We start from the raw sequence: 25,696 nt of genomic DNA, 5'->3' as shown, positions 1-25,696 counted from the left end.
AAAATATAAATATTTTTATATTCAATACAATTTGTATATTTTGTTTTATTTCAGTTAATGTTTATTTTATTTCACATTTTAGTTAACCATAATAACTCTGTAGATTAGGAAGATTAGGACTTTTATCTTTTTCCCCTTTTTTTTTTTTTTTTTACCATTTTTACAGTGTTTTTGTGGACTTTGAATGGGCAGTTGGGACATTTTACCACAATGTATGGTTTTCTTCCCATCAGGTTATGCTGTTAGTGCTGGACACTTTCTAGATCCTCAAAGCACTGAGATAGTGGGTGGTGCTCCCCAGCATGAACAGACTGGTAAAGTAAGGGTTAACACCACCACCACCAACCTCATCTGATTATTAGAACAGACCACATTTTGAATGTCACAGTTCTCTAGTTTGGTTAGACTGTTTGACACAGCCTGTAGGTTTTTATAGCTTAATAGCAATCTTCAGAATACACTATACTGAATATCAGTAGTTGTGCATTAATGGAATTAGATATGAGACCCTCTTGACATCTATACTCTGTAGGCAGTTGCGAACGGTAAAACGGTTAAACTGAACTCTTCTTCCATCTGTGCGGAAGAGGAAGTAGGTTTTTATTTGCAGATGTGCTGAGTTTGCAGTGTTTATGAGTTTTGTGAGTAACGTTATGGTGTCTGATGATTTTACCAAAGAAACAGAGACTGGAAAAAAACTTATCAGTGAGCTACCATTCATATTTGTGTTGAAACTATACGAAAATGTATTTCATTCACCAGCATATACAATCCATTGGTAGGCTGCTGTGTGTTATAGTTCCCATTTCCCATATTCCTGTGTTTTCTTTTACCCCAGGCCTACATATTCAGGATTGAGGGTAACACTTTGAAAATCGTTGCCAAAACCAAAGGCAAGGAGGTAAGAAATTTCAAGAATTTGAAGTGTTCCTAGGGCATGTTCCTGCTGAATGAACACAATAGTGATGTTTGCTCCTGTTTACAGCTTGGCTCTTATTATGGAGCTAGTGTATGTGCTGTTGACCTGAATGCAGACGGACTGTCCGATCTGCTGGTTGGGGCTCCTATGTTCAGCTCAGTGAGGGAGGAGGGACGTGTTCATGTCTACATAAACCAGGGAGAGGTGAGACAGTGACATGATATATATTTAATTATGTTTTGATACATACCTATGGGTTAATCTCACAAAAAATAGTTTACCCTAAAAATAAAAGCAATAAAATAATGTTTTGTTTGTTTGTTTTTAGGACCACCAAAAGTACTTTTAAAATTAATTTTGTGTATACACATACACACATAAAATAATTTTGGACCTAAACATAATCATGCATAAAAAATAAATAAAATAATAAATAATAAATAAATCAATATTATTTTATTGTTTTATATGTAAATCAGCATCAATTAAAAACATTACATCAAATACTACCTTTTTTGTAAATATATATACATTTAGAAAATTTGCATCTCTAAAAATGATGTAAAGGGATGATGAGAAAATGTGCTTAGTTTTTTAAACCATAAAGCTTTTGGGGTGGAATATGACCAGTTTGTGTTCTTGATGGGTTTGATGCAATGCACCCATTTATTCCTAACTATATTGGTAATTTTAGAATGGTACGAGTTCCATTGTAATGCATTTGATGAAATCACATCTGCATATTTAGAACTGTTTTATCTTATTGTGTTTGTTCAGTGTAGACGTATGTATTCTGGTTTTGATTGTGACCACCAAGGCCATATAAATAGAACAGGTTTCCTTTTCCCATAATGTCAAAAATTAACCACCTACTCCAAAAAGCACCATGCTTTTAACACTTCACATATGACTGCTTGACTATCACCATTTACTGTGTTGTTTTATGATAACTCAAACCATAGTTTGCACATTTTCTGGTCACAGTTGAAGCACAAAAACAGTTTGGCCAGCTGTGGTCAATTGTGTATCTGCTTCTAACAATTAACACCATGCTTCTCTTGAAAATATCCTCAGTATCAAGATATCCTCAAGTCATATCTTAAAACACATCTTTTCTCTCTGGCTTTTAACATGTAGTAATATGTGCCTTTGAATTGTTTTAATCTGCTTTTGTTGTTGTATGGATTTTGAATTGTTTCTGTTTGTTTACTGATCTTCTCCTTGTTATATATTATTGTATGTTGTGCAGCACTTTGGTCGGCCTTGTTTCGTGCTTAAATGTGCTCTAGAAATAAAACTGAACTTGAACTTGAACTTGAGTATCACTGTGTCTCTTTCTCAGGCTAAATTGAAAGAGGCAGACTTTGAGTTAGTTGGAAGTGACTCTTACGCAGCACGTTTTGGAGAAACCATCATGAACCTTGGTGATATTGATGATGACGGATATCCAGGTACAGTACTGTATGTCTGCCTGACACATCAATGTTTGAGTATGGATCCTTTATAAACCACTTCAGTTTTGTACGTTTCTCATGCTGAATTGCTTTATTTGACTAGCCAAGTGTACTAAAATTTTACGGTATCATGTTTTGCTGTATTTTGCTGTAAGTGGTACTTGTAAGGGTTTGTTTTTTTCCTCAAGCAAGGTTTGATGGTAAACCTCAATGTTTCACTTCCTCGTTTTGTATCTTCTTTATATTTCAAAGCCTGTCTCCTGTCATAGAAACCCCATCTTCACATTAGAGTGGTTTCATGGCTAGATATTTGTTCATCTCTGAATCAGATTTGAAGATGATCTTGATAATTCTCTGTAGAGCGGTAGGTGTGGTTTACAGACAGAGCATGGTTAGAAAGAACAATCACACATCTACTATAATGGACCACAGTAAAACAGCTGTTAAAAGAGTGAAACATGCCTGCTCACACATAATTAAACTTGCACCTTATTGTCACAGCGTCACATTGTTACTGACTAGTGCCAGTGCGTCAGCATAAATTATTATATAAATAATGTTTAATGTCATGACAGCTATCTTCTGAGAAAACATCTGTTCTAATATCTGTTCTAATAAACCTAAAAATATCTAGCACACAAAGTATTGGGCATAACAGTCTATCAGTTCTTGTCAGTATTGCATGCATTTTATGTATATTTGTAATGATTTCTCTGAAATGAATGCTGTCACTGAGCTTGCATTGCTTTATGGGAATGCCTTTTTATGAATAATATATCATATGTGACCCTGGACCACAAAACCAATCATAAGTAGCACAGGTCAGGTATATTTGAAGCAATAGCCAACAATACACTGTATGGATCAAAATTATCGATTTTTCTTTTACACCAAAAATCATTAGGATATTAAGTAAAGATCATGTTCCATGAAGATATTTTGTAAATTTCCTACCGTAAATGTATCAAAACTTAATTTTTGTTTAGTAATATGCATGGCTAAGAACTTCATTTGGACAACTTTAAAGGCAATTTTCTCAATATTTAGATTACAGATATTCAAATAGTTGTACCTGTCCTAACAAACCATACATCAATGGAAACCTCTTGATGATGAATAAATATTAATTTCAAAAATTGAGCCTTATGACTGGTTTTGTGGTCCAGGATCACATATGTATATTATATAATATATGCAATGCTACGTTAGAATTTGACCAAAATAATGTACAGTACCATTCCAAAATTTGGGAATAGTAATTTGTTTTTAAATAAATGAATATTTGTATTAAGCAAGGATGCATTAAATTGATAAAAAGTGACAGTAAAGACATTCAAAAGATTTCAAATATGTGCTGTTTTTTTATAACTTTATATTCATAAAAGAATCCTGAAACAATTGTTTTACTATTTCCACAACATTTATAATAATTTTTCTTCTTAATAATTTTTAAATTCCAAATCAGCATATTAGAATGATTTCTAAAGGATCGTGTAACACTGAAGACCGGAGTAATGGCTGTTGAAAATTGAGCTTTGTCATCACAGGAATACATACAAATTATATTAAAATACAAAACAGTATTTAAAAAAAAAAAAAAATGCAATGATATTTTTCAGTATTGCTGTTTTTACTATATTTTTATCCAATAGATGCAGCCTTGGTGAGACTTTTTTCAAAAACATTTTAAAAATCTTTTGAATGCTAATGCTATACCTTAAAAGGTTGCTCATCTATGCTTCCTACGTTTTGCAACACTCTTAAAATGTTGTCTAATTAGACTGAACACTAGGTTTTGGAACAAAGCTAACGCAACAGTGCTTGTGTTTCAGATGTGGCCATCGGAGCCCCTCAGGAGGACGATCTGCATGGTGCTATATATATCTACAATGGGAGGAGAAGTGGTATTGCACAGAGTTTCTCTCAAGTACGTTCCCCAGCTGCTGTTTATGCTGATATTATGGGCAGGGAAGAATGAAACGGAGGCGGGAAAGGTCAGACCTGAGCAGTCCTCCCCATCCTGTGCAAACAGCCCTATTGTTTTGAGTCTTTCTTCTTCTCTCTTCCACACTGGAGTACTAAGCGTTCAGTCTAATTGCAGTAATTTCCTAAAATCCCTCTCTCTCCATGTGTAGTTTCAAGCAGTGATCAGAACAAATCCAAATCATGAGAATCCAGTTATACAAACAAATGTTTAGGAAGAACTTCATCTAATTATATTAACTTCAGGCCAAAATGATTACATACAGGATGTTTGTAGTGATCAGCAGCAGCTCTTGTGGCCTTGTAACAGTGCTGTGGTTTTCCAGAAATTGTAGAGCATGATGCTAGCAATGTCAAAGGTCATGGGTTTGATTGCAATGTTACACAAACTAATTAAATGTAAAACTTAAATGTAAGTCACTCAATAAAAGTGTCTGCAAAGTAAAAAAAAAAAAAAGCTATAATATGCATTCATCTAGTCATTATTGCAAAATAAACTGTCACTGACCATTCAAAATCAAGTATTCCAGAGAGCATGGGCATTTAAATTAGCCAAAAACAATGTTTACATTTCTCATTTGACAAATTTTTCCCTTTATATTTCTAGTTATGTAGCTCTCCATTATGGATTGCTAAATCAGTTTACCTTCCTCCCGTTTAAGTATTATATTAACATGGGATCTCTTGAAATAGATGTAAGAACGTCCATAAATAAGATGATTTGCATGTCTCTTGGAGTACAGTACAACTCCATTGGCATTTAATATGTCAAATTTTGAATCTAAATATCTTCTGAATGCTGTCTTTGTGCTTTCTTCGATGCAGAGAATAACGGGCTCTTTGTTGGGCGACAACTTCAGGATGTTTGGCCAATCAGTGTCTGGAGGAGTTGATGTTGATAGCAACAATTACCCAGGTAACGCTTTTAGCACAAAAACATGAATAGCATATGTTTCCTCTGGTAACAGGAAGCATGTTCAACCTACACTACTTTCAAAAGTTTGGGGTCAGCAGTATTTTATTTTTTTTTAAGAAATTAATACTTTTATTCAGAATGTATGCATTTTTTTAAATTGACAGAAAAGACATTTATAATCTTACAAAATATTTCTTTTAAATAAATGGTGTTCTTTTGAGATATTTCCTGAAAGAATCCTGAAAAAGTATCATAGTTAAACAGCACTGTATATTGAAATATTAAGCTTTTTTTAACATTAGGCATATTAGACTGATTTCTGAAGGATCCTGTGACACTAAAAACTGGAGTAATGGCTGCTGAAAACTCAGCTTTGCATCGCAGGAATAAATTACAATTTAAAATATATTAAAAGAGAAAATAGTTATTTTAAATTGTAATAATATTTCACAATATTACTGTTTTTACTGTATTTTTGTGTAAGAGACTTCTTTAAAACATTAAGTAAAATCTTACTTTCCCCAATCTTTGAAGGGTAGTGTACCTGTTTGGTATTAGCTATTTTTGACATGATGTATCGCGAATTAGATCTCAGACAAAGTATTAGTGTCTAAGAGAGTGGTGTTACTGCCTTGACATATAGTTGTTCAGTTCTGTGCACACTACTTGTATTTAATGTAAATGTGGTCACAATTCACTAGTCAAATGTGGTTTCTCGTTCCGTAAACAACCAAACTCTGCATGCACAAATGAAGAGCAGCAAGCTAGTGTGTGAACATGGCCATATTATAAAACCTCTTTAGAGGAAATGACATGGTGCGACATGTTTTCAGATCACCATTTTTGATCAGTTATGCTGTGGGTGTCAGCTGTTGATGTACTTCCTGAATATGTATCACAAATCTAAAAGAGACTCAAAATAAAGCTGACACAATTTTTTTTTTCTCAGATGTGTCAGAACTTCTTGTTCTTCTTGTCTTTTTGAAGGCAGAAAAATATGCACAGTACCAGAATGGACAAGTACTACATACTGTTTTGAAAGAAAGTAGTAGTATGTATACTGTGAACAGTATGCAGATCTTCTGTATGAATGAAATACCCCGATTACCTAGCCTACTACTTTTTCTCAATTATGCAATTCGAGCACAGTGTGTGGAATACTGTATCCCACAATACGATGTGCTCAACTTGAGCTTCCATTTCGTTATGCAACCAATTTTCTGGCTCGCTATTTGATTTAAAGGGGTCATGAACTGCCTTTTTAATTATTTTGTACTGTTCTCTGAGGTCCACTTATAATGTTATCAAGATTTTTACATAAAAACATAATAATTTAGAAGTAATAGGTTATTTTCTGTTCTCTTTTGACCCCCCTCATCTGAACACTCTGTTTGAATAGGCGTGGCAGATTGTAGACTCGGAAGTAAACGCCCACTGCTGTGATTGGCTAACACTTGAGTATGTTCGGCAGCCTACATCCTTCATAGAGGGATGCTGCTGTGATTTAGGTAAAAAACGCATACATACTCAGTATATATCAAACGATCTGTAATAACAGACAAAGCAATAGTGATCACGTAATAAAAACAGTTACTCGCACTTGTGTGGTGCGACATTTAGTTTAGTTTTAATCTTTCTGAAAATCCCGCGTTGAATTGAGCCTTGTTTGTAAGCGAATCTGTGGTAAAATGACATGAACAAAGGACCAAGTTCTTACTGACACTGTCTGGAATGTCAATAAAAATAAAGTTCATCCACTCTTCGGAGCGATCTATATCGTTAGATTTTTTTCGCGTTTGCGCATCTTGTTATTTACACTATATGTGTGAATCGGTAAGCGGGGCTAAAGAGGCAGCGATGTAGAAGAAGGCGTTGATCTTCTTCTGTGGAGGTGGTGTTTAGCCACACTATTATGTCATAGAGTGGTACATTCCACAGTCTGTCGTTTTGGCAGTCTAGCTTCAATATAAGCTGTTTTTAGACTAACGAGAAAGTTTTGAGTTCTGAAACTTACAGGATGTTTTTATAGTACAGTGACCTCTTGTAGGCCAAAAGATCAAGGGAATTTTGATTTCTCAGTTCATGACCCCTTTAAGTGCCAAACGACATTAAACATTTAACACAAAATTAAAGATGCAAATTAACCCTATTTATTTAGAACTAGTAGCCACTCCCCAAGTTAAATGTAGTATGACAGTTTTTTTTTTTTTTGTGACTGAGGCCTTGTTTATAGAAATGTTGAATATTTTAAAGAATATTAGTGCACTTGTGAGTTAGGAATGTGTGAAAGAATAACCAAGTCAGGTATGTTTTATGGGAATTGTATGTTCTCACCCAGATGTTGCAGTGGGAGCTTTCCTGTCAGACTCAGCTGTGGTGTTCAGGTAAAAACAGCAGATGAGTTTTTCACACACATTTGCTTTGGCAACTTTTAAGATTTGGTATTGTCTATAGGAATTTATTTCTGCATAACTGAATGTGAATGCCCATCATTCAATTCTATACATCTTCCACTCCTAAAGTTTACTTAAGCTAATTTTATGATGTTTTCAGTTACCAGTAAGACTATAGAACTCTATTTAGCACATTTAAGTACATTCCATAGAATTCTGTAAATTATCTTCTAAAATCAGTGTGGAAAATGCAAAAAGATCTACATATTATGTAGCGTATTCCATAGCAGGCCTAGCTATAATAGAGACTGGGGCTAGTTGTCACATTTTTTTTATCCCAAATGAATATTATTCACAGAGACTGTTTTGTTTAAGTCTTTAAAAAAAACATTACATTTCAAACAATTTCACTGTTTTGAAATGGAGAAAAGTCTCTTCAGCAGGCATGGGATGTTATTGTATGGGATAAGCTGTCATAATGGGAACCTGCAATTAAAAATCTTTATACTAACTAACTATATACTAACTTAATTCGTCAACTAAATTTGATCAAAAACAAAAAATGAAACATTTTGGTAACACTTTCCTTCAAGCCTTTTTGTGCAATGCATTATAAAGGGTTATTAAAGGGTATAATGCAATATAATTATTCATAATGTGCGTTGTAATACATTATATCTTGTTGTAAATAATTATAACCAAATTTAAAATGCATAGTGTAACAATAAATTGATGGTGTTATAATGTATTAACTGTGGTTACAATTATTCATGAGATAATATAATGCATTATAAGGTGCATTACAAGGTATAATTAATGCATTAAAACTACTTTTGTAATGCATTATGCATAAAGGCTTCAAGTAATGTGTTACCAACACTTTAAATTGAAAAGATAAAGTTATTTTTTTAAAAATACAATGAAAAAATATACCTATAATTAATCACAATATGTATGACAAATTCTCTGGATAGACCTGGCCTCCCGTGGTAATTTTTTGACCAGACAACTAACCCAATAACTCTGGTTGTTTCAGGACGCGTCCAGTAGTGAAGGTGGATGCTGTCATGTTGCTGCCTGAGAGCTTGAACCGGTCCATAGCCCAGTGCACTGAAAACGGTCTTCCTGCTGTATGTGTCAAAGTTAAGGTGTGCTTTAGAGTCGGAGGGAAACAAATCCCAGGAAATATAGGTAAGACCGTAATACCCATTGAACATAATCTTAATTTAAAAAGTGTTTGAAAACTGTACTTTTGACTTAAAATTCCCTCCAAATTAACAGTATTTGTTCAATAAAACCCTACAGGGATACAAGACCATTTTGCAACTTCCTGCAGTGCAATCTGACTTTTTAGATACGATGTGAAGTGACCTCTGATATTCAAGGATGAACGTTTTGGGCTCGAGCTCTTTGTTTGCGAGAGGTTGTGTGTTGGCTGGTCTTATCAGCACGTGCTGAAGGCAGTGGCAGTTCGCTGTGTTTCAGACATCTTTCCCAGCTCTTTATCTCGGCCCCACATCCCCTCTTTTGTTGTGGTGGTTAGAGGGCTCAGGGTGTGTGTCAAGGCCTGCCTTCACTGATAGATCGACGCTCTCTGTCCAAATAGTAAACAACAGAGCCGTGCTTGATGACCAATACTCATAATCTTGAAACTGATATGAAGTAGCGACAGCAGAAATGTGCCACCCAGAGATTTTGCTATAGCGTTTATATAACAGTAGATTGATACAGTATATCTGTCAGTTTACAGGACTGCTGTATGTGTTATTTAAAAGTGAGATAATAAAGAGCGGGATGTCCCAAACAAGAGTAGAACGGTTTAGTTTCGTTGTTAACAGTCACACAGGAACATCATAACGGCTTTGACTGTAGCTCATCCAATCTGAATTCATAATCAAATCTATCCATTTTATATTATTAGTTGTACTGTTTTTGCCCTGATGCCACTTTTTCATTTATTTGTAATGATTAGCCTTCATTAAAGAGAAACAGGTTGTCTTTAACAGGTTGTCTTTGCCTAACTGTAAGTTTGTCTCTGAATGCCATATTCTTCCTGTGCAGAGCTGAAGTACAACATAACAGCTGATGTTCACCACAAAGATGGCTTCCCTTCCCGATTTTATTTCAGTGGAAACGGCACATCCAATGTTACAGCCGGCAGAGTGAAGGCCAAGCATGAGCAGCTCACTTGTGCCACCCATCAGGCCTTCATGAAGGTGCGAGACTCTGTTTATGTTCATTACCTGTGTTGGGGGATGTTACTTTTAACACTGTCATATTATGACTTTAGTCTTAAACAAATTACTGTACATTTTATGACAAAGGCAGATTCATAATTTTGTTTGTTTTAGAAGTTACCCTGACACTGTTTTTTGGATTTAGAAATTTTGTTGTTTGATGTGCTTTTTTTTAAATGAACTTTTCATGTTTCCATTTAGCTTTAATTTATTTTTTATTTTAGTTTGTCATTTTAGCACTTATTCTGAGTCTTTTTATCTAATATTTATATTTCATTTCAGCAATATTTTAGTTAACAAGGATGGTTTATACGTTTGGTTGATAATACTTGCATATTGCATGTTCATACAGAATATATAAACATTAAGGATCTTATTAGATAAAGAGTTCTGAAGGTTAAAGTGATTCGAACATGTGCAAGTTGTAGGACATGTTTTCCTCAGTTGATTGTATGTCTTAGATTTAGATTTTTACGGAGCCCCGCACATGACATGCAAGAAAAAATAAATAAATTGTGCGCACGATTTACTAATTCGTTCCCTCGATGTACTAAAACGTGCACACGATTGCTACTTCGTTCCCTCGATTTGCTAATTCGTTCCCTCGATGTACCAAAACGTGCACAAGTTTACTATTTCGTTCCCTCGATTTGCTAATTCGTTCCCTCGATGTACTAAAACGTGCACACGATTACTATTTCGTTCCCTCGATTTGCTAATTCGTTCCCTCGATGTACTAAAACGTGCAAACGATTACTATTTCGTTCCCTCGACCGATTTAGCAAATCGAGCGAACGATTTAGCAAATCGAGGGAACGAATTAGTAAATCGTGCACACAATTTATAAATCGAGTGAACTAAATAGTAAATCGTGCACGCGATTTAGCCTACTATTTTTTCCTGCATTCCATGTGCGGGGCTCCTTAGATTTTTGTCTTTGATGAATTTGATTTTTGCTTTGTTACTTGCATCACTGAGGGTCAACATTTTTTTCTTATAGTTAATTTATACCATTTATTATGTTGCCGTTCTTTTACCGTTCACTAGTATGAAACATTTAACTGATATTTGGTCATATAGATTGAGTACAGGAATGAAAATCCCTTTTCATTTCAGTGTATGGATGAAATTCATATAAAAAGCCAGATGTGCCTTGATGTTTTCTTAGATCGGCCCCTGTTGTGTGTCCCAAACTTAAATACTCTATACGAAAGTGCTGACTCAGACTGTAGCCAGTGGACTTCACAGCTGTGATTCGCCCACGTCACTCTGCTCTTCATGCTCGAGTTAATCAGCCTCTCTGAGAGGCCCAGGTGGTGTGACTCTCTCTCTAGGTTTACAGCGTGACTCCACGCAGGAGGCCGGGATGATAAAGAGGCTCTTACAGATAGTTTGTTGGAGTCGATAGCAGGTTGTCGCTGCTGGCGAACAAGAGGAAGAGCCAGGCAGGATGGCGCGGGGGAGGACGGTACAGAAAGAGACCTAGACAGTTGATAAAGTGCGGATAGATGGCTCTGTGAGTATGAGTGAATGTTCCAGGTGTTTGGTGGGCCCCTCTGGATGTCTCTCCCTCTGTCTCTTCCTGTAATCAGGGCCATCTGATCCAGCTCATGTTTTACACATTAATTAATGGAGGCCTGTGTATAGCTTCGCTGTTATTAATGGCCGCTGATGGAGACGGTGGCCATAAACAAGTGCGGTTATCTGTCAGAGGCAAACCCAAACAAGGAGGCTGCTATATTTGAGGTAGTTTTAGAGCTTAATTAATGAGCAATAAGAGTAACAAATGGAACACAAAGCAGATGTGGCGGACACCTTGTGGTGTGTTTTAGAAAAGTGACGAAGGAGCTTGTCGAACCCTGTTATATTTTGTCATATTTACTATTTATTATTGAAACAGGAAGTTTGAGATGGGCGTATCGAATGGTGTGTTCATTTTTAAAAAATAGCCAGTAGTCTTATGTCAGTTGCTACTTGCTAATATGCAGGGGATATTGGTGAGAGAGATGTTGTTGAAAATGTTGTTGTAAATGTTTTGGAAAAAGTCTCTTATGCTAACCAAGACTGCATTTATTTGATCACAAATACAGCAAAAACAGTAATATTGTGAGATATTATTACAATTTAAAATAAATGTTTTCTATTTTGATATATTTTAAAATATGATTTATTTCATGTAATGGCAAAGCTGATTTTTTTTTTTTCATCAGTCACATAATCCTTCAGAAATCATTCTGATATGCTGATTTACTCCTCAAGAAATCTTTATCTTCTCATCATAATTAATGTTGAAAACCGTTGTGCTGCTTAATATTTTTTGTGGAAACTGCAATAGAGTTTTCCAAGGCTCTTCGATGAATAGAAAGTTCAAAAGAAGCCAGTTTATTTGAAATATAAACCTTTTGTAACTCTTATGTCTTTACTGTCACTTTTGTTCCATTTAATGCATTGTTGCTAAATAAAACTATTGATTTCTTAAAAAATAAAAAAAACTTACTGACCCCAAACACTGGAAAAGTAGTGTATTTCTGTTAGTATAAGATGAATCATCAGTTGAATACTTTGTATAAAGTAAATTGTCCACTTTTACTATTACATGACATATAGATGGGCTTAAAACTTTAGTATAAATTTCTTGGGGTCTGTAAAAGATTGTTAAGCTTTGAATACTGAAGCTTTATGCTGTTGATTAACACAGCAAACTATTCAGTCTTGTCCTTCAATTTGTAAAAACAAACATGTAGAATAATTGAATTGCGATGAAAGGCCAGTAAATTATTTTTCTAAATGCACCTGTTTTAAAAGTGCTAGTGTGATATTGAAGTGAGAGTACCAGGAAGAAATTTGACATCTACATTTACATTTTATGCATTTTGCAGGCACTTTTATCCACATTGTAGCTCCTGTAGCTATGGTTTTGACCAAATGTATTCTGTACCTTGAATGCAATGTAAGTTGCTTTTGATAAAAAATGTCTGCCAAATGCATAAATGGAGATGTACTGTAAGTGAAGTTCCACCTTGAAAAGGAGTCCAACCTCAAAATGGTGGTTTAGACAGCTTTACTGTAGTGTTTATTTATTATACAATTCATTAAAGTGCTTCCCATTTCTGGTTTGAAATACCGCAGTGCACTATCATCCTGCAATCTTTTTGCCTGTTTTACAAACAAAGGAATGAGTTGCATTTAACACCTCTCCACCCAAAACTAAAGGAACCCTTATTAAAGTGCTGTTGTTTTGAGTTGCAAATGTACCAGGCCTGAATTTTTGATCAGGCAAGCAATATTTTCAGTTCTTGTTTTGAGTGAAATAAACTTTGAGCTGAATGAAGGTGTGAAGGAAACACCCAGTCTTTCTCATGATCATGTAAAGCCGTTGTCACCACCCCTGGTGAACCACAGCAGTTTTCTCATAAAATAATTTTACAGGTTCCTTGAAATATCACTTGTCTGTCTGGGTTGTACCCATGAGATTAGACGTGCCAGTGACACACTAGATGCGTGTGCGCACATTTGGACGACTGAATTCAGCGACCACATCCTGAGCAAAGGATACAAGTTCACAGCGTTGACTTTGAGTTTAGCCTTTGCTGCAGAAATTAGCGTCTCTCTGAGGTTGTTGTTGTGGCTGGAGTCCAGCTCATTTACACTGGCCATGGAAGAGCTTTCCAAAACCCCGGTCACACATCTCCCCTGCAGCTAAATACAGGCCCGAGAGACCCCACAGGACAACTCCCAACCACTGAGCCCCCAATTAGAGACGACCATCAGAGCAAACCTTACCTGCATTAATTATCTGCACTTAGGTTAGGAAAATTAAGATGGGAGGAATACAAAAGTGTAGTCAAGCATAAGTTTGGAGTTGGTAAGATTTTTAGATGTTTTTAAACAAAGTCTCTTATGTTCACCAAGGCTGCGTTTGTTTGTTCAAAAATACAGTAAAAACAGAAATATTGTGAAATATTACTATAATATAAAATATCTGTTTTCTATTTTGTTATATTTTAAAATGTAATTTATTCCTGTAACGCAATGCTGAATTTTCAGCATCATGGCTCCAGTCTTCTGTGTTACATGATCCTTCAGAAATAATATTAATATGCTGGTTAATTATGATCAATGTTGGAAACATTTGTGCTTGGATACCATGATGTATTTTTGTTCTGATTTCTTTGAGTAGAAAGTTAAAAAGAACAGCATTTATTTTAAAAAGAAATATTTTGTAATGCCAAACATTTATTTACTGTATTACTGAATTAAAAGTATTCATTTTCTTCCAAAGATAAATGAATAAATTGTACTGATTCCAGATTTTCGAACAGTACTAGTGTACCAGTAGAAACGAATTGAATCGTGTGAAATAACCAAAGCTTGAGCCCTGATCCCAACCAGTTTGAAATTGAAACTTGGTTTTTTTTTACCAAATGGCAAATAGCAGGAATTATTCGGAAACCTGTTTGGAAACGATTATTAGAAATAGAAATCATTTGTAACATTATAAATGTCTTTACTGTCACTTTTGACCAATTGAATGCATCCTTGCTGAATAAAAGTATTCATTTCCTAAGGAAAACAAAAAACTCTGAACACCTTAGCAACCATACACTCTTAAAAATAAAGGTGCTTCACAATGCCATAAAAGAACCTTTTTTTTGTCTAAATGGTTCCATAAAGAACCTTTAACATCTGAAGAACCTTTCTGTTTCACAAAAGGTTCTTTGTGGCAAAAGAAGGTTCTTCAGATTATAAAAAGGTAAGAAAGAGATGGTTCTTTTAAGAACCTTTGACTGAATGGTTCTTTGTGGAACCAAAAATGGTTCTTCTATGGCATCGCTGTGAAGAACCTTTTAAGCATCTTTATTTTTAAGAGTGTATCGGAACACCTTGCATTGGTGGTGGTGAAATTTGGATAGACAAACGCCAGTCATTTTCTTCAGAACATCTTGTTTATATGTTTTATTTCTCATGTGTGCAGAAAGACGTCCGGGATATCTTCACACCCATTCATTTTGAGGTGATATATAAACTTGGAGAGCACCGCGTGCTACAGAGAGACTCCGGGGGCTTGCCTTCCCTCAAACCCATTCTACAGCAGAAGGATGAGCATGGCAACGTTGTGAAAAACAATGTCTGTTTTTCTTTATTTCTCAATCTTTGTTTTGTTATTGTGGTTAATTTCTGTGGCCACTTTATTAACCCCATTGTAGGTCACAATGTGTCTTGACTTGAAATCGTTCTATGTTTCTGTAGACCATCTTTGCCCGATATTGTTCCTGGGAAAACTGTTCGACCAACCTGCAGGTTTCTGCTCATCTGGTTTTACCACAGTAAGTCATCAACATATATCCTATGCAAACTGGGTGAATCTCTTGGAAATTGCAGAGAAATTTCTGTTTGTTGTTTAATATGATTTAAATGATACAAAAATTACAATTGTACATATCTTAGAAGTCGTTTATGTACTAAATTTAATTTATGCTGGTTTCATAAAAAAATAATTGCATTCAGACATGATGGTTTTCATTACTGTATTTCAGTAAAGCTAATCACATTTTTTGCATTACGGTAATTTTGGAGGAAAATGTTTAATTGTCATAAAGAAAAAAAAAGACATTTATAATGTCACAATACAAAACATCTTAATCCTAAAATAAGCTAAAAAAAAATACTCCTCATTTTCTATAAGAAAAAAATATTCTTTCTTTTGATTGTGGGATAAAATGAGGATATTTACTCAACTATATTACATGTTGTACACTGTTATACAACAGCTTAAGCTTTAATACTTGTAGTTTTCGTGAGTTGTTTTTCTTTTCAAGTTCAAGTTCTAGTTGTGCTGGTGTTGTTTGTGACTAACAGGAGGGCTTTTGAGATTATCTGCTCTCCTCATGAATACACCTATTAAACCAGCATGCTCAGTAGCCAAAGCTTTATATCGATGCATTTTATGCATCACATTTCTTGGACTCGCCCAATTGAGGCGAAAGCGTGAGTGTGCACATTAGCATTTTGGATCATGTTTGCAGCCGTATGCAAACTAATTTATGGACCCCCCTCACCCATTGGTGATAATACATGATCTGATTATTTATAAGGCCCGTGTGTGTGTGTGTGTGTATGAGAGAAAGAGAGTGAGGGGGAGAGTGTCTTGTCACTCTCCCAGATGCACCTGGTGCCTTTAGATGAGAAACATCAGGCTTGAGCCCTCACTGCACAAGCTACTCAAACACATGCAGGAAAAACACTGGCACATTTTCCCATTAAATTCTACAATAATGAGTCTTTCAAATATTCTAAAATGAACATAAACTATTACAATTTATTTTTTTTTTTAAAACAATGATCATAATTATGTCAGTTTAGTTAATTGATCAGAACAAATATTTTAAATGTGTATATTTTTATTTTAAATTAAAATGTTAAAATGGGATGAAATAAAGAGGAGTTGATTGCAAAGAACTGATTACAGTTGCAGTGACACTGAATTTTTGCTTTTGCGACAGTTACCACAACATATTTAATTTTTATATTAAAGTTTTTAATTGTCTTGCACATCATTTGACACTATTATTATTCAATTATAAATCTTGCAAAATGCTAATTTTAAGTTACACATTTTTTTTTTATTACCAAAAATGTATTTTCTTGTGTATTTTTTTTCTAACTGATATTGTTCTTCCTTCATTTGGCAGCTTTTAAAATGTTGTGTAATATTTTTCAAATATTGAAAAGCTGTAAAAAAGATGTGCCAAAAAAGAAAAAGGCATTGAATGGTATTTTATACTGAAGATTTTCTGTGGTTAAAATTATGCTTAAACCATAATAATAATAATAGCTATTATTATTATTTGTATTTTTTTCCGAATCTTTTCTTCACTCTGAGTTAAGAATTATACAAACTAAACAATGGATTAAAATGCTTCATTTATAAAATGAATAAAAATGCTTAATTTATGTTTTAACTAACTGTTTTCCCAACAGGTCCTACAGGAACATGCCATACTTTGCCCTGGGTAATGGAAAAAGCATCATGTTAAACACCACACTGGTCAACATCGGAGATGATGCTTTTCTACCCAAACTTTACCTGAGGTTTCCCAGCAACCTGCATTTCATCAAAGTGCTGGAGGTAGTTTAATTTTGGTTGGTTTTGTCTTCGATATCTGACAGCCAGCTTTTAGCTCTATGTATTTCTGATGCACTTCACTTCGATCTTGCCTTTGATGTGCTTTACTATTTGTGATATTATTTCAGGAAGATAAATACATCAGCTGTGAAATCGCAGAGGAGAATAAAGTGGCCATTGGACTGGACTGCAATGTTGGGAATTTATACATCCCCCCTTTCTCAAAGGTAAATGTCTTTAGCAATGGAAGATGCACGAGTTTGCTTGTTGGAATATAAACATCTCTTTGCTTTCTTCCAGATCAACATCACCTTTTTATTGGATGTGATGCAGAACAGCAGCGCTGGAAACCTTAGCATTAACATCAATGCGACGAGGTGAGAGATCTAGAGATCTCGGCCCTAGATCTGAGGAATTCATTACAAAGGATGGTTTACACAAATACAAAGACATCTGAGCCAAATGTAAACATTTGTGGAGAGCATCTCGCCACTGCTTATGGTTGTAAATTGACATCAGAACGCAAAAGACAAAGGCATTAAACAGCACGCTCAAAGGTTTTGTGTGCTTTCAGTGTTACTGTTAGAAACAAGAAAAACTGTGGATCTAAAGATGGATGCCTACATAGCCTATGTAATGAGTTCCTATAATGAAATCTCAGGGTATATTAGTATATATTAGTATATTACATATACAATGACCCCAAAAAGCATTTGGACACTTAAACTGCACTTAACACGAAGTTTCATTAGATAGGGCACTATCAAACTAAGTGTCGTCTGCAAATAAATGCTGCTAGAGCTTTCCTCGGAACTAACTTCACCTTTTTAAGAACCATTGGCCAGTTAATTTTTGTTGCTATTGTATGTTTCCTTAATAGTGAATGTAAACCAATCTAATGTGTGTTTTTCAGCGAGAACTTTGAGAACACAGATCTTCAGCACGACAATGTGGCTGTTCTTAAGTTGCCCTTGAGATATGCAGTTGACCTCAATGTTCACGGGTAAGTTGTCTGTTTTGCTAATGAATGTGAATCCGTAGATGTCGGAAGAATAACAGGCCAAATTACAGGACGCTTCTCTTCATCTCTCCTCTGCAGATTTGTCTCTCCGACTTCATTTCTGATTGGAGAACAAGAGTCGGTGCCGGTCGACTGCTATCCTGAGAAGTTCAATTATACGTACAAGGTATTTTAGCGCTCATCAGACAGACAACAGTGTCATTAAGCACTAATGAATCATTTGACATGATTTGTTTCGTTACAATGTCTATTAACTTTGCAGGTGATGAATATGGGTCCTAGTAAAGCTTGTGATGCGAGACTAAAGATCGGCTTGCCTCTGATGCTGGTGCCATACAAATACCAGCTAATCAGGATCACCGATTTACAGGTGAGATTTACATATGCAATTATGCATTTGGGGTCAGTAAGATTGTTTCGGAATGAATGAAATGAATGCTTTTATTCAGCAAGGATGCCTTAAAATGATCAGATGTGACAGTAAAGACATTGATATTGTTACAAATTAACTTTCTATTCATCCAATAATACTGAACAAAAATATTAAGCATATTTTCAACATTGATAATAATAATAAATGATTCTTGAGAACCAAATCAAGATCATGTGACACTAAAGACGGGAAAATTTAGCTTTGCCATCACAGGAATTAATTACATTTTAAAGTATATTAAAAGAGAAACATATTTTAAATTGTAATACTTCACAATATTACTGTTTTCACTGTATCTTTGATCAATTAAACACAGCCTGGTTGAGCATAAGAGACTTGTTAAAAAAATAATAATGATATAAAAAAAACAGTAAATCTTAACTGGTGTACTGTATATTATATACAGTATTTTAAAGGAATAGTTCACCCCAAAATTTAAATAGTCTTTATTTATATTCACTGTCATGTCATTCCATCCACATTTCTTTCACAAAATGAGATGTTAGTCAGAATGTTTGTGCTTCTGCTTTTGAAACAATGAAAGTAGAATGAAAATGGATGGCGATTTATGGTATAAGATCGTTAAAAATGAGTCCGCTTTAGTATTTCATGGCATATTTGACATCTTTGAAGCCAAATTGAATTGGTCATGGTATGTCATGTGACAAATCATGACATGTCAAGTTTGAAAAACTCTAAATCTGGAAGATTATTAGTAGACACTGGATTAAATTTCATCTGTTCCTCACACAGAGCCGTTGTTCAACTTAAGGCATCAGATATAGCACTTTATTATTAATTAAATAATTTATGGTGTTTTATTATTCTTTCGGAGCTTGGTATTATAAATCACAATCAGACATCAGAAGTTCAGACATTCTGCCAGACATCTCTGGCTTTATTCACAGAAGAAACACACAAACTATTCCTAACAGTGCCTATAACTTAGCTATGCCATACATCTATATGTACACATCTTTTTCTTTACTTAAACTAAAGTTGTTTTTTTGTCTTGCAGACAACTCTTGGGCATTGCTTCCAGAGGAACAATTCAGTACAGATTATTGATGACTGTGACATCCCAGAAGCTTCCTTTATTCAAGAACTTGTATTCTTTTTCTCCCCAAAAAGCAAGCGCATCATGGTAAATAATAGTCATAGTATTGAGTTCTGGTGTGTTTAGTGTAAATGCTATGAGAAGGTCTCACGCTCTGTTGTTCTGCAGTTCTGTGGTCCTGAAGATAAGACCTGCAGGATGGTGGAGTGTCACTTCGGTGACCTGGAGGTTGGAAAGGAAGTTACCATCACTATGGAAGTGGAGCTCAACCCCAGGGTTCTCCAGATGAGTCCAGTGAGTATTTGTTAGAGATGAGAAGAATAATATGGCCCAATCAACCATTGTTTGACAGATGGATTACCTGAATTGTACAACTAAAACACATGACCTTATACATGTATATTTCCTACAGGGCAGACACGCTGTCATGATGGTACGTGGCATGATTGACCTTATTTCACCAGTGAAGGATGCCGACACCATCCTACTTCAGGACGACGTTTCTGCTAGAGTAAGTAGTCTGGATCTCTAATGCCAGAAATACATGATGAGATGCTGCATTTACAGGTTTTTGTTAAACTTGAATGTTTGAAATGTTTCAGGTGTCCTTGGAGGCTCTGTACAGCAATAAGCCTGTGATGGCTGTGCAGATTTTTCTAATAGTATCCAGTCTGATCGTTGGACTGATGATTTTAGCACTGCTTGTCCTTGCCCTCTGGAAGGTATGTATCATATGACACTTTCTCAAGTGTGACTTAATGTCATATTCTAATGCAAGACTCTTAGGAAGACTCATAGGAATTAAGAACATAGGAATTGTTCACAAATTTCACTAAAGCTAGACCTGAAATATCTGAAGAAATGACTTTTTTTTAGAGATACACCATCTCGTAGAGGGTTTAACAGCATGCTGGGCTTTACCATGGTAAAAGTTTGTGGTAAAGGATGTATAACCCATCAAAGCAGTGCTCTTCTAAAAAAAAAAAAAAAAAAACTATCTTCAATAATGAAAATAAAAAAATACAGTCAAATTTCTAATATGTGACCCTGGACCACAAAACCAGTCATAAGGGTAAATTTTTGCTGAATAAATAAGATTTCCATTGATGTATGCTTTGTTAGGATAGGACAATATTTGGCCGAGATACAACTATTTGAAAATCTGGAATCTGAGGATGCAAAAAAATAAAAATATTGAGAAAATCGCCTTTAAAGTTGTCCAAATGACGTTCTTAGCAATGCATATTACTAATCAAAAATTAAGTTTTAATATATTTACAGTAGGAAATTTACAAAATATCTTCATGGAACATGATCTTTACTTAATATCCTAATGATTTTTGGCATAAAAGAAAAATCAATAATTTTGACCCATACAATGTATTTTTGGCTATTGCTACAAATATACCCCAGCGACTTAAGACTGGTTTTGTGGTCCAGGGTTACATATGTGCACATTGATGCATTCTGCTTATGTTTTTCAATGTTTTGTGCCATGAGTGTTGCAATTTTAAGTATCAAGTTTCGTTTTTAAAAACACTTTGAAATCTCTTTAATTCCACTATGCTCCGTCTAGCTGTTTTTCAATGCAAGAATGTAGTTAAGAAACTTGTCTGATTGGTTTCTGGTAAACGTGAACCAGTTCTAATCCAGTACGATTACATACGGTTGTTAATTAAGACTGAACAGTCATTCAGTCAATCTAGCAATTAGTACCCTACTAAGCAAATAAATCAGCAAAGAGTAAAAAATCTAACTTGTTGGGTTTGAAATTGAGACATACTTTTGCTCATTGACAATCATGCAATCTCTTGCTTTTATTAGCTTGGATTCTTTGAGCGGAAGTTGAAGGAGGAGAAGTTTGACCAGGACAGTTGGGACTATGTACCTAAGAAAGAGAGCGTGTCATAATATGGGATTTACACCACAAACAAAACCAATCAGAATGGAAGGGACAAGCCATGAAGGACTACTGCTCTGTTGTCACCAAGAGCTGGACTAATGACCGTAATGGCTGAGAACATTCATCACAAAGCGATGAAGAGTACAAAGACTGTCAAAAGAATCTGCATTTTCTGTCAGCAGGATGAAGCCAATGCACTTTAGAGAATGGAACATACTACATGAGCTCAATGAATCGCTCCGGGACTGTGCCAAGGGAGAAAAGGATTCAGAATGTACTGTCGCTACAGAACGTTACGGCTCTGTTCCAAAACCTAGTGAGCAACCTATGTAGGCAGCATTACTTTGGAGGCGGTTCCTCAAGGTAGGAAGCGTGACCAAATTTTAAGGCAGCGTTACAATTTATAAGGTGCTATTTGAGTTCGGATTCTGCCTTAACAGCTGCCTATTTAGGCTGTAGACAGCAAGGCAGCTCACTAGGTTTTGGAACGGAGCCTAAGTGTTTCATCACAGGTTTGCCTATGATCACTGAACATATTGGCTGATGGCCTGCTGTAGAGTAGAAATTGCACTGCTGTAGCTTTTCTTACTAAGGTTATTCCTGTGTTTATCTGAAGAGAGGCTCGCTCTTTTACGCCCGCAAGTTAGTATACCCTCCACAGAGGTGACCCAGGATTTTCTGGCACTTTCCATCACCCTTTCCGAAGCAGAACATTGCTGCGATAGGGGTTTTCACACCTTTGCATCACTGCAGTATCGGTTCTTCTTGCAAAAAAGGAGGAAATGACATGCATTCTCTCTCTCCTCCCAAACTCTCGCTGCTGAGTTCACTAGTTAGAAGTTTAACTGAGACGCCAGATGGAAGGAGCGAGTGTTTGCTGTGTGCTCTGGCTGGGTGCCATGGAAACGGGGCAAAGGAGGCTGCTGTTGTGTGTCTATTACTGCGCTACAGAAGAGTGACAGGATTGGCATGTGTCTGGCTCCCAGCCATTGCTTAAGAGTGTGTGTGTGTTCATTTATAGGACATGAAATCCACAAATATACAAAGCACCATTACCGCTCACTCATATGCAGGTCCATAGCGAATCCGCACGTGCAGAAAGCTCTCGGCAAAATTCAAATGTTCAATGCAATATATATTTAAGGTTATAATTGAAAACATCAGCACTGAGTAATTTTTTTAATAGATAAAAAATAGGACAAATTTGAGAGAGAAAAAAATCTATACAATTACAGAGAAAGTTCGTTTTTGTATTTTTTCAATTAAATTGAATTTCCCAAAACTGATTATCATGTCAAATGTGTCATCATATGCAAAATGATTTTTGGTGCTGTTATAAGAAACAAAAACTAAAACGTACTGACATTTTATGAATACAGTTTTTCCTAAATATTCAAACAAACAACAAAATTATGAACTAAACTGAACAAATATATAATTGTAATATTATTATTATTAATAAAACATTTTAGAAACAACACATAATTTCTATATTTTTTTTCTAGATTATAAAACATTTATAAATTATTTTACAAATCCCCAAAACAAATGCATAAAATATGGAAAAGTCAGCTGGTTTTGCTTGGGCCTGGTCAAAAGAGTGTGTTGGTGTATGAATCAAAAAATTCAAAGCTAAAAATGTGTGATATAATCTTTAGATTTGGGAAGCCACATTGGATGGGTTGCTTGTCAGTGCTTTTTATATAAAATATACAAAGAGAAAAAAAAGAAAGAAAAACAAGTCTCTACTGTTCAGGGAATGGTGTACAAAAAAGCACATTATTATTTTTTTTTTAAATCAGTATTTGTAATAAGTTCATGTTTTCATTTTATTTCCTGTCTTTAAAAATGATACAAATTTGTAAAAAAAAAAAAATGGTTTAATTTAAATTTGTATGCACTGGAATGTACTACGTGTCATATGTTTTTGCTCTGTCATAAAATGTTCTATATAAATGTTAAAGCTTTGCTCTGTGCAGTTTGTTCTTTCAGTTTCTCGTAGCTCTATCTTTAATGTGGTTGTGTGTGTTCAGATACAGCTGCATTTAACCGGCGACTCCTCCGCCTCCTCCATGTCTGCTCCAAAAAGTGTGAGGAGCTGCGGGTGAACTCTGGAAAATAAACAGAGCTGTCAGGACATTTAAACATTTACAAGGATTTATCTGATATACGCACACGTCCCTCCCTTTTTCTTAGAAGCTCAACACTGTTCTGTTTATTCTTCTGTCACTCTTTCTGCAGCTTTAAAATTGAATTGAGATTTTTTTAATCAAGTTCTGCTCATATAATGTTTGCCGTGTCTTCAAACAACACGGCCTGTGCTTACACACAGGTCATCTGAAGTTCAGCTTCTGCAAGTATACAGTGGCTATCTTGACTACTGTTTTGCAAATAAACAGGGATGGGACTTATTCAGTGTTTTGAAATGGAAAATTCTGACTTGGGCTAGTTTTGTAATACTTTTAGGACATTGAATATTTGTCTTTTATGATATTGCTGTATTTGCAACTGTATTACAGTGATTTTTCCATGGTTATGAGTCCGTTTTCGAGTCAGAAACACTGAAATCACAGTCCTCTAATGGATTACTGCTGTACATTTGTGTTTGACTGACATTGTACCTTATCAGGAGTTCAGATGGGACCTCCAAGAGATCTCCATCAATGTTCCAGGGGTATGTTCCTTCAGAGGAGATGATGGGCATGGTTTTTGAATCACACTCCTCGTTCTCCTCTGAGACATCGTCTAATTAATTAGTTTTAATTAATTAATTAATTAAATTAGTTTTTAATTAGTAAAAATAACGCGATTAAAGCAGTTAATGCACTAGCCCCACCCCCAAATCTGTACGTTATATTTCATATGGTTGACACAAATATGATGCAGGGCAACAACTCCATATATGCAGTTATGCCCTAAAATTCAAGATATTGGTGCAAAATGCCCCTGTATGAGTTTTTGTCTCATATTTATATATCATACGATAAGCGATATCACACCAGCAGCGAGAGCAATATCAGACGAGTTCTGATTTTGTCCCGAATATCACGAGTTTAAATGTGATTTTATACAACAGTTCAGTAAATAAGAAGTTAATATTGTGTTATATTTTAAACACAATATTATCAGAGGAGATGATGGGCATGGTTTTTGAATCACACTCCTCGTTCTCCTCTGAGACGTCGTCAGCACAACTTCCCTGAGAGCGTGGCCGCAGCTTCACAGCCTTTACGGTGTGTGTCTCAATAAACGAGAATCCAAACTGCAGAGGGATAAATAACAATCTCATTTAATGTTTTTGGCAATTACCAAACCTTAAGGAAAAATATATACGTATATACATATCATATATAATATATATATATATATATAAAAAAATAGTGTATTAGATTCTAATAATGCACTACAGTACATTTTACTGTACTGCATTATTTTTATTTATTTTATTGTTTTGCATGGTTTATTTTTTGAACTGGTTTTATTTGAGGCTGTAGTTTACTTTAGGTCCACAAGGAGGCAGTGATGAACAGCTGATCCTCATCGGCTCACCTCAGTCCTGTGTGTGTGACCTGGAGTGAGCCTGGATACAGAACCAGGCCAGGACTGGCCTTTCAGTCCAACACATCGTATGTCCTTTTATTCAGATCACCAGGTATGTCCATCAAATTCTTAATTAGATAAATGGCTTAGCAGTCATTATAATTCTTCAGTGCAGAGGTCTTATGTGAGTACCATTTACTTAATGTAAATGTACTAAATGTAAAGTATGTATATTAACCCTAGTGTTTTGGTGGAATAATACTGGCTCTGACCCAAATCCTCACAGCAGTCATGATGTAAAGCTTGACCCAGACAATGTGCATCAACTACAGGAATGTTCCTGTTCGGTGTCTTAGTGGGTGATGAGTTCACACGCAAATTGATTTGACTGTAAATCTCTCAAAAAAAAACATGTCCAGGTCACATTCCACCCCCGAATGATAGGAAATTACTTTTTGCATAAAGAAAATGGAGCCTATATTTAGAAACATTAAGTGTTTTTGCTTTATAAAATTTAATTCCATGCCAATTAAACAAAATTCCCCCTAAATTCTGATTACCATAATGTGCAACGATGTTTTACATTTGAGTTTGTGTTGTTTTTGAAAACCCTATTAATTTCAGTGAAGATTTTTTTGTTAGATTTTCATTATTGTATTGCATTTTTTGCTTTTTCATATATATATATATATATATAATATATATATATGCAAT

At 35.2% G+C, this 25,696-nt stretch overlaps 2 protein-coding genes across 4 annotated transcripts in view; one reads left to right on the top strand and one right to left on the bottom strand.

The window, feature by feature from the left end:
* Window positions 1-237: 237 nt before the first annotated feature.
* Window positions 238-22,854, top strand: LOC107717001 (integrin alpha-4-like). Of its 2 annotated transcripts, none has more exons than XM_016523644.1 (22): window positions 238-314; window positions 839-901; window positions 986-1,123; window positions 2,262-2,370; window positions 4,206-4,300; window positions 5,182-5,272; window positions 7,611-7,656; window positions 8,702-8,856; window positions 9,727-9,881; window positions 14,878-15,030; window positions 15,153-15,229; window positions 16,884-17,031; window positions 17,157-17,255; window positions 17,329-17,405; window positions 17,942-18,031; window positions 18,128-18,215; window positions 18,312-18,419; window positions 19,501-19,626; window positions 19,708-19,833; window positions 19,952-20,050; window positions 20,142-20,261; window positions 21,364-22,854. In XM_016523644.1, the coding sequence occupies exons 1-22, from the start codon at window positions 303-305 to the stop codon at window positions 21,448-21,450; spliced, it is 2,262 nt and encodes a 753-aa protein (XP_016379130.1). In that variant the 5' UTR covers window positions 238-302; the 3' UTR covers window positions 21,451-22,854. The 2 variants fall into 2 exon arrangements, with proteins under 2 accessions (XP_016379130.1, XP_016379129.1); XM_016523643.1 differs by having other exon boundaries at window positions 248-705.
* A 447-nt stretch (window positions 22,855-23,301) lies between these two features.
* The window catches only part of LOC107716999 (ceramide kinase-like protein), a 60,553-nt gene continuing 58,158 nt past the window's right edge, over window positions 23,302-25,696 (bottom strand). The window contains exons 12-14 of one of the 2 annotated variants that reach the window (XM_016523641.1): window positions 24,635-24,704; window positions 24,064-24,187; window positions 23,302-23,553 (exon numbers count right to left, since the gene is read on the bottom strand). In XM_016523641.1, coding sequence (XP_016379127.1) covers window positions 23,472-23,553; window positions 24,064-24,187; window positions 24,635-24,704 — 276 coding nt within the window. In that variant the 3' untranslated portion in view covers window positions 23,302-23,471. The remainder of the gene's footprint in view (window positions 23,554-24,063; window positions 24,188-24,634; window positions 24,705-25,696) is intronic. The other variant, XM_016523640.1, reaches the window with a different exon arrangement.

This window comes from Sinocyclocheilus rhinocerous, unplaced genomic scaffold, assembly GCF_001515625.1.
Source record: "Sinocyclocheilus rhinocerous isolate Xijiao unplaced genomic scaffold, SAMN03320098_v1.1 scaffold1802, whole genome shotgun sequence".
NCBI lineage: Eukaryota > Metazoa > Chordata > Actinopteri > Cypriniformes > Cyprinidae > Sinocyclocheilus > Sinocyclocheilus rhinocerous.
The sequence above is the reverse complement of the archived record's forward strand: the minus strand, read 5'-3'. Positions and strand labels throughout refer to the sequence as shown.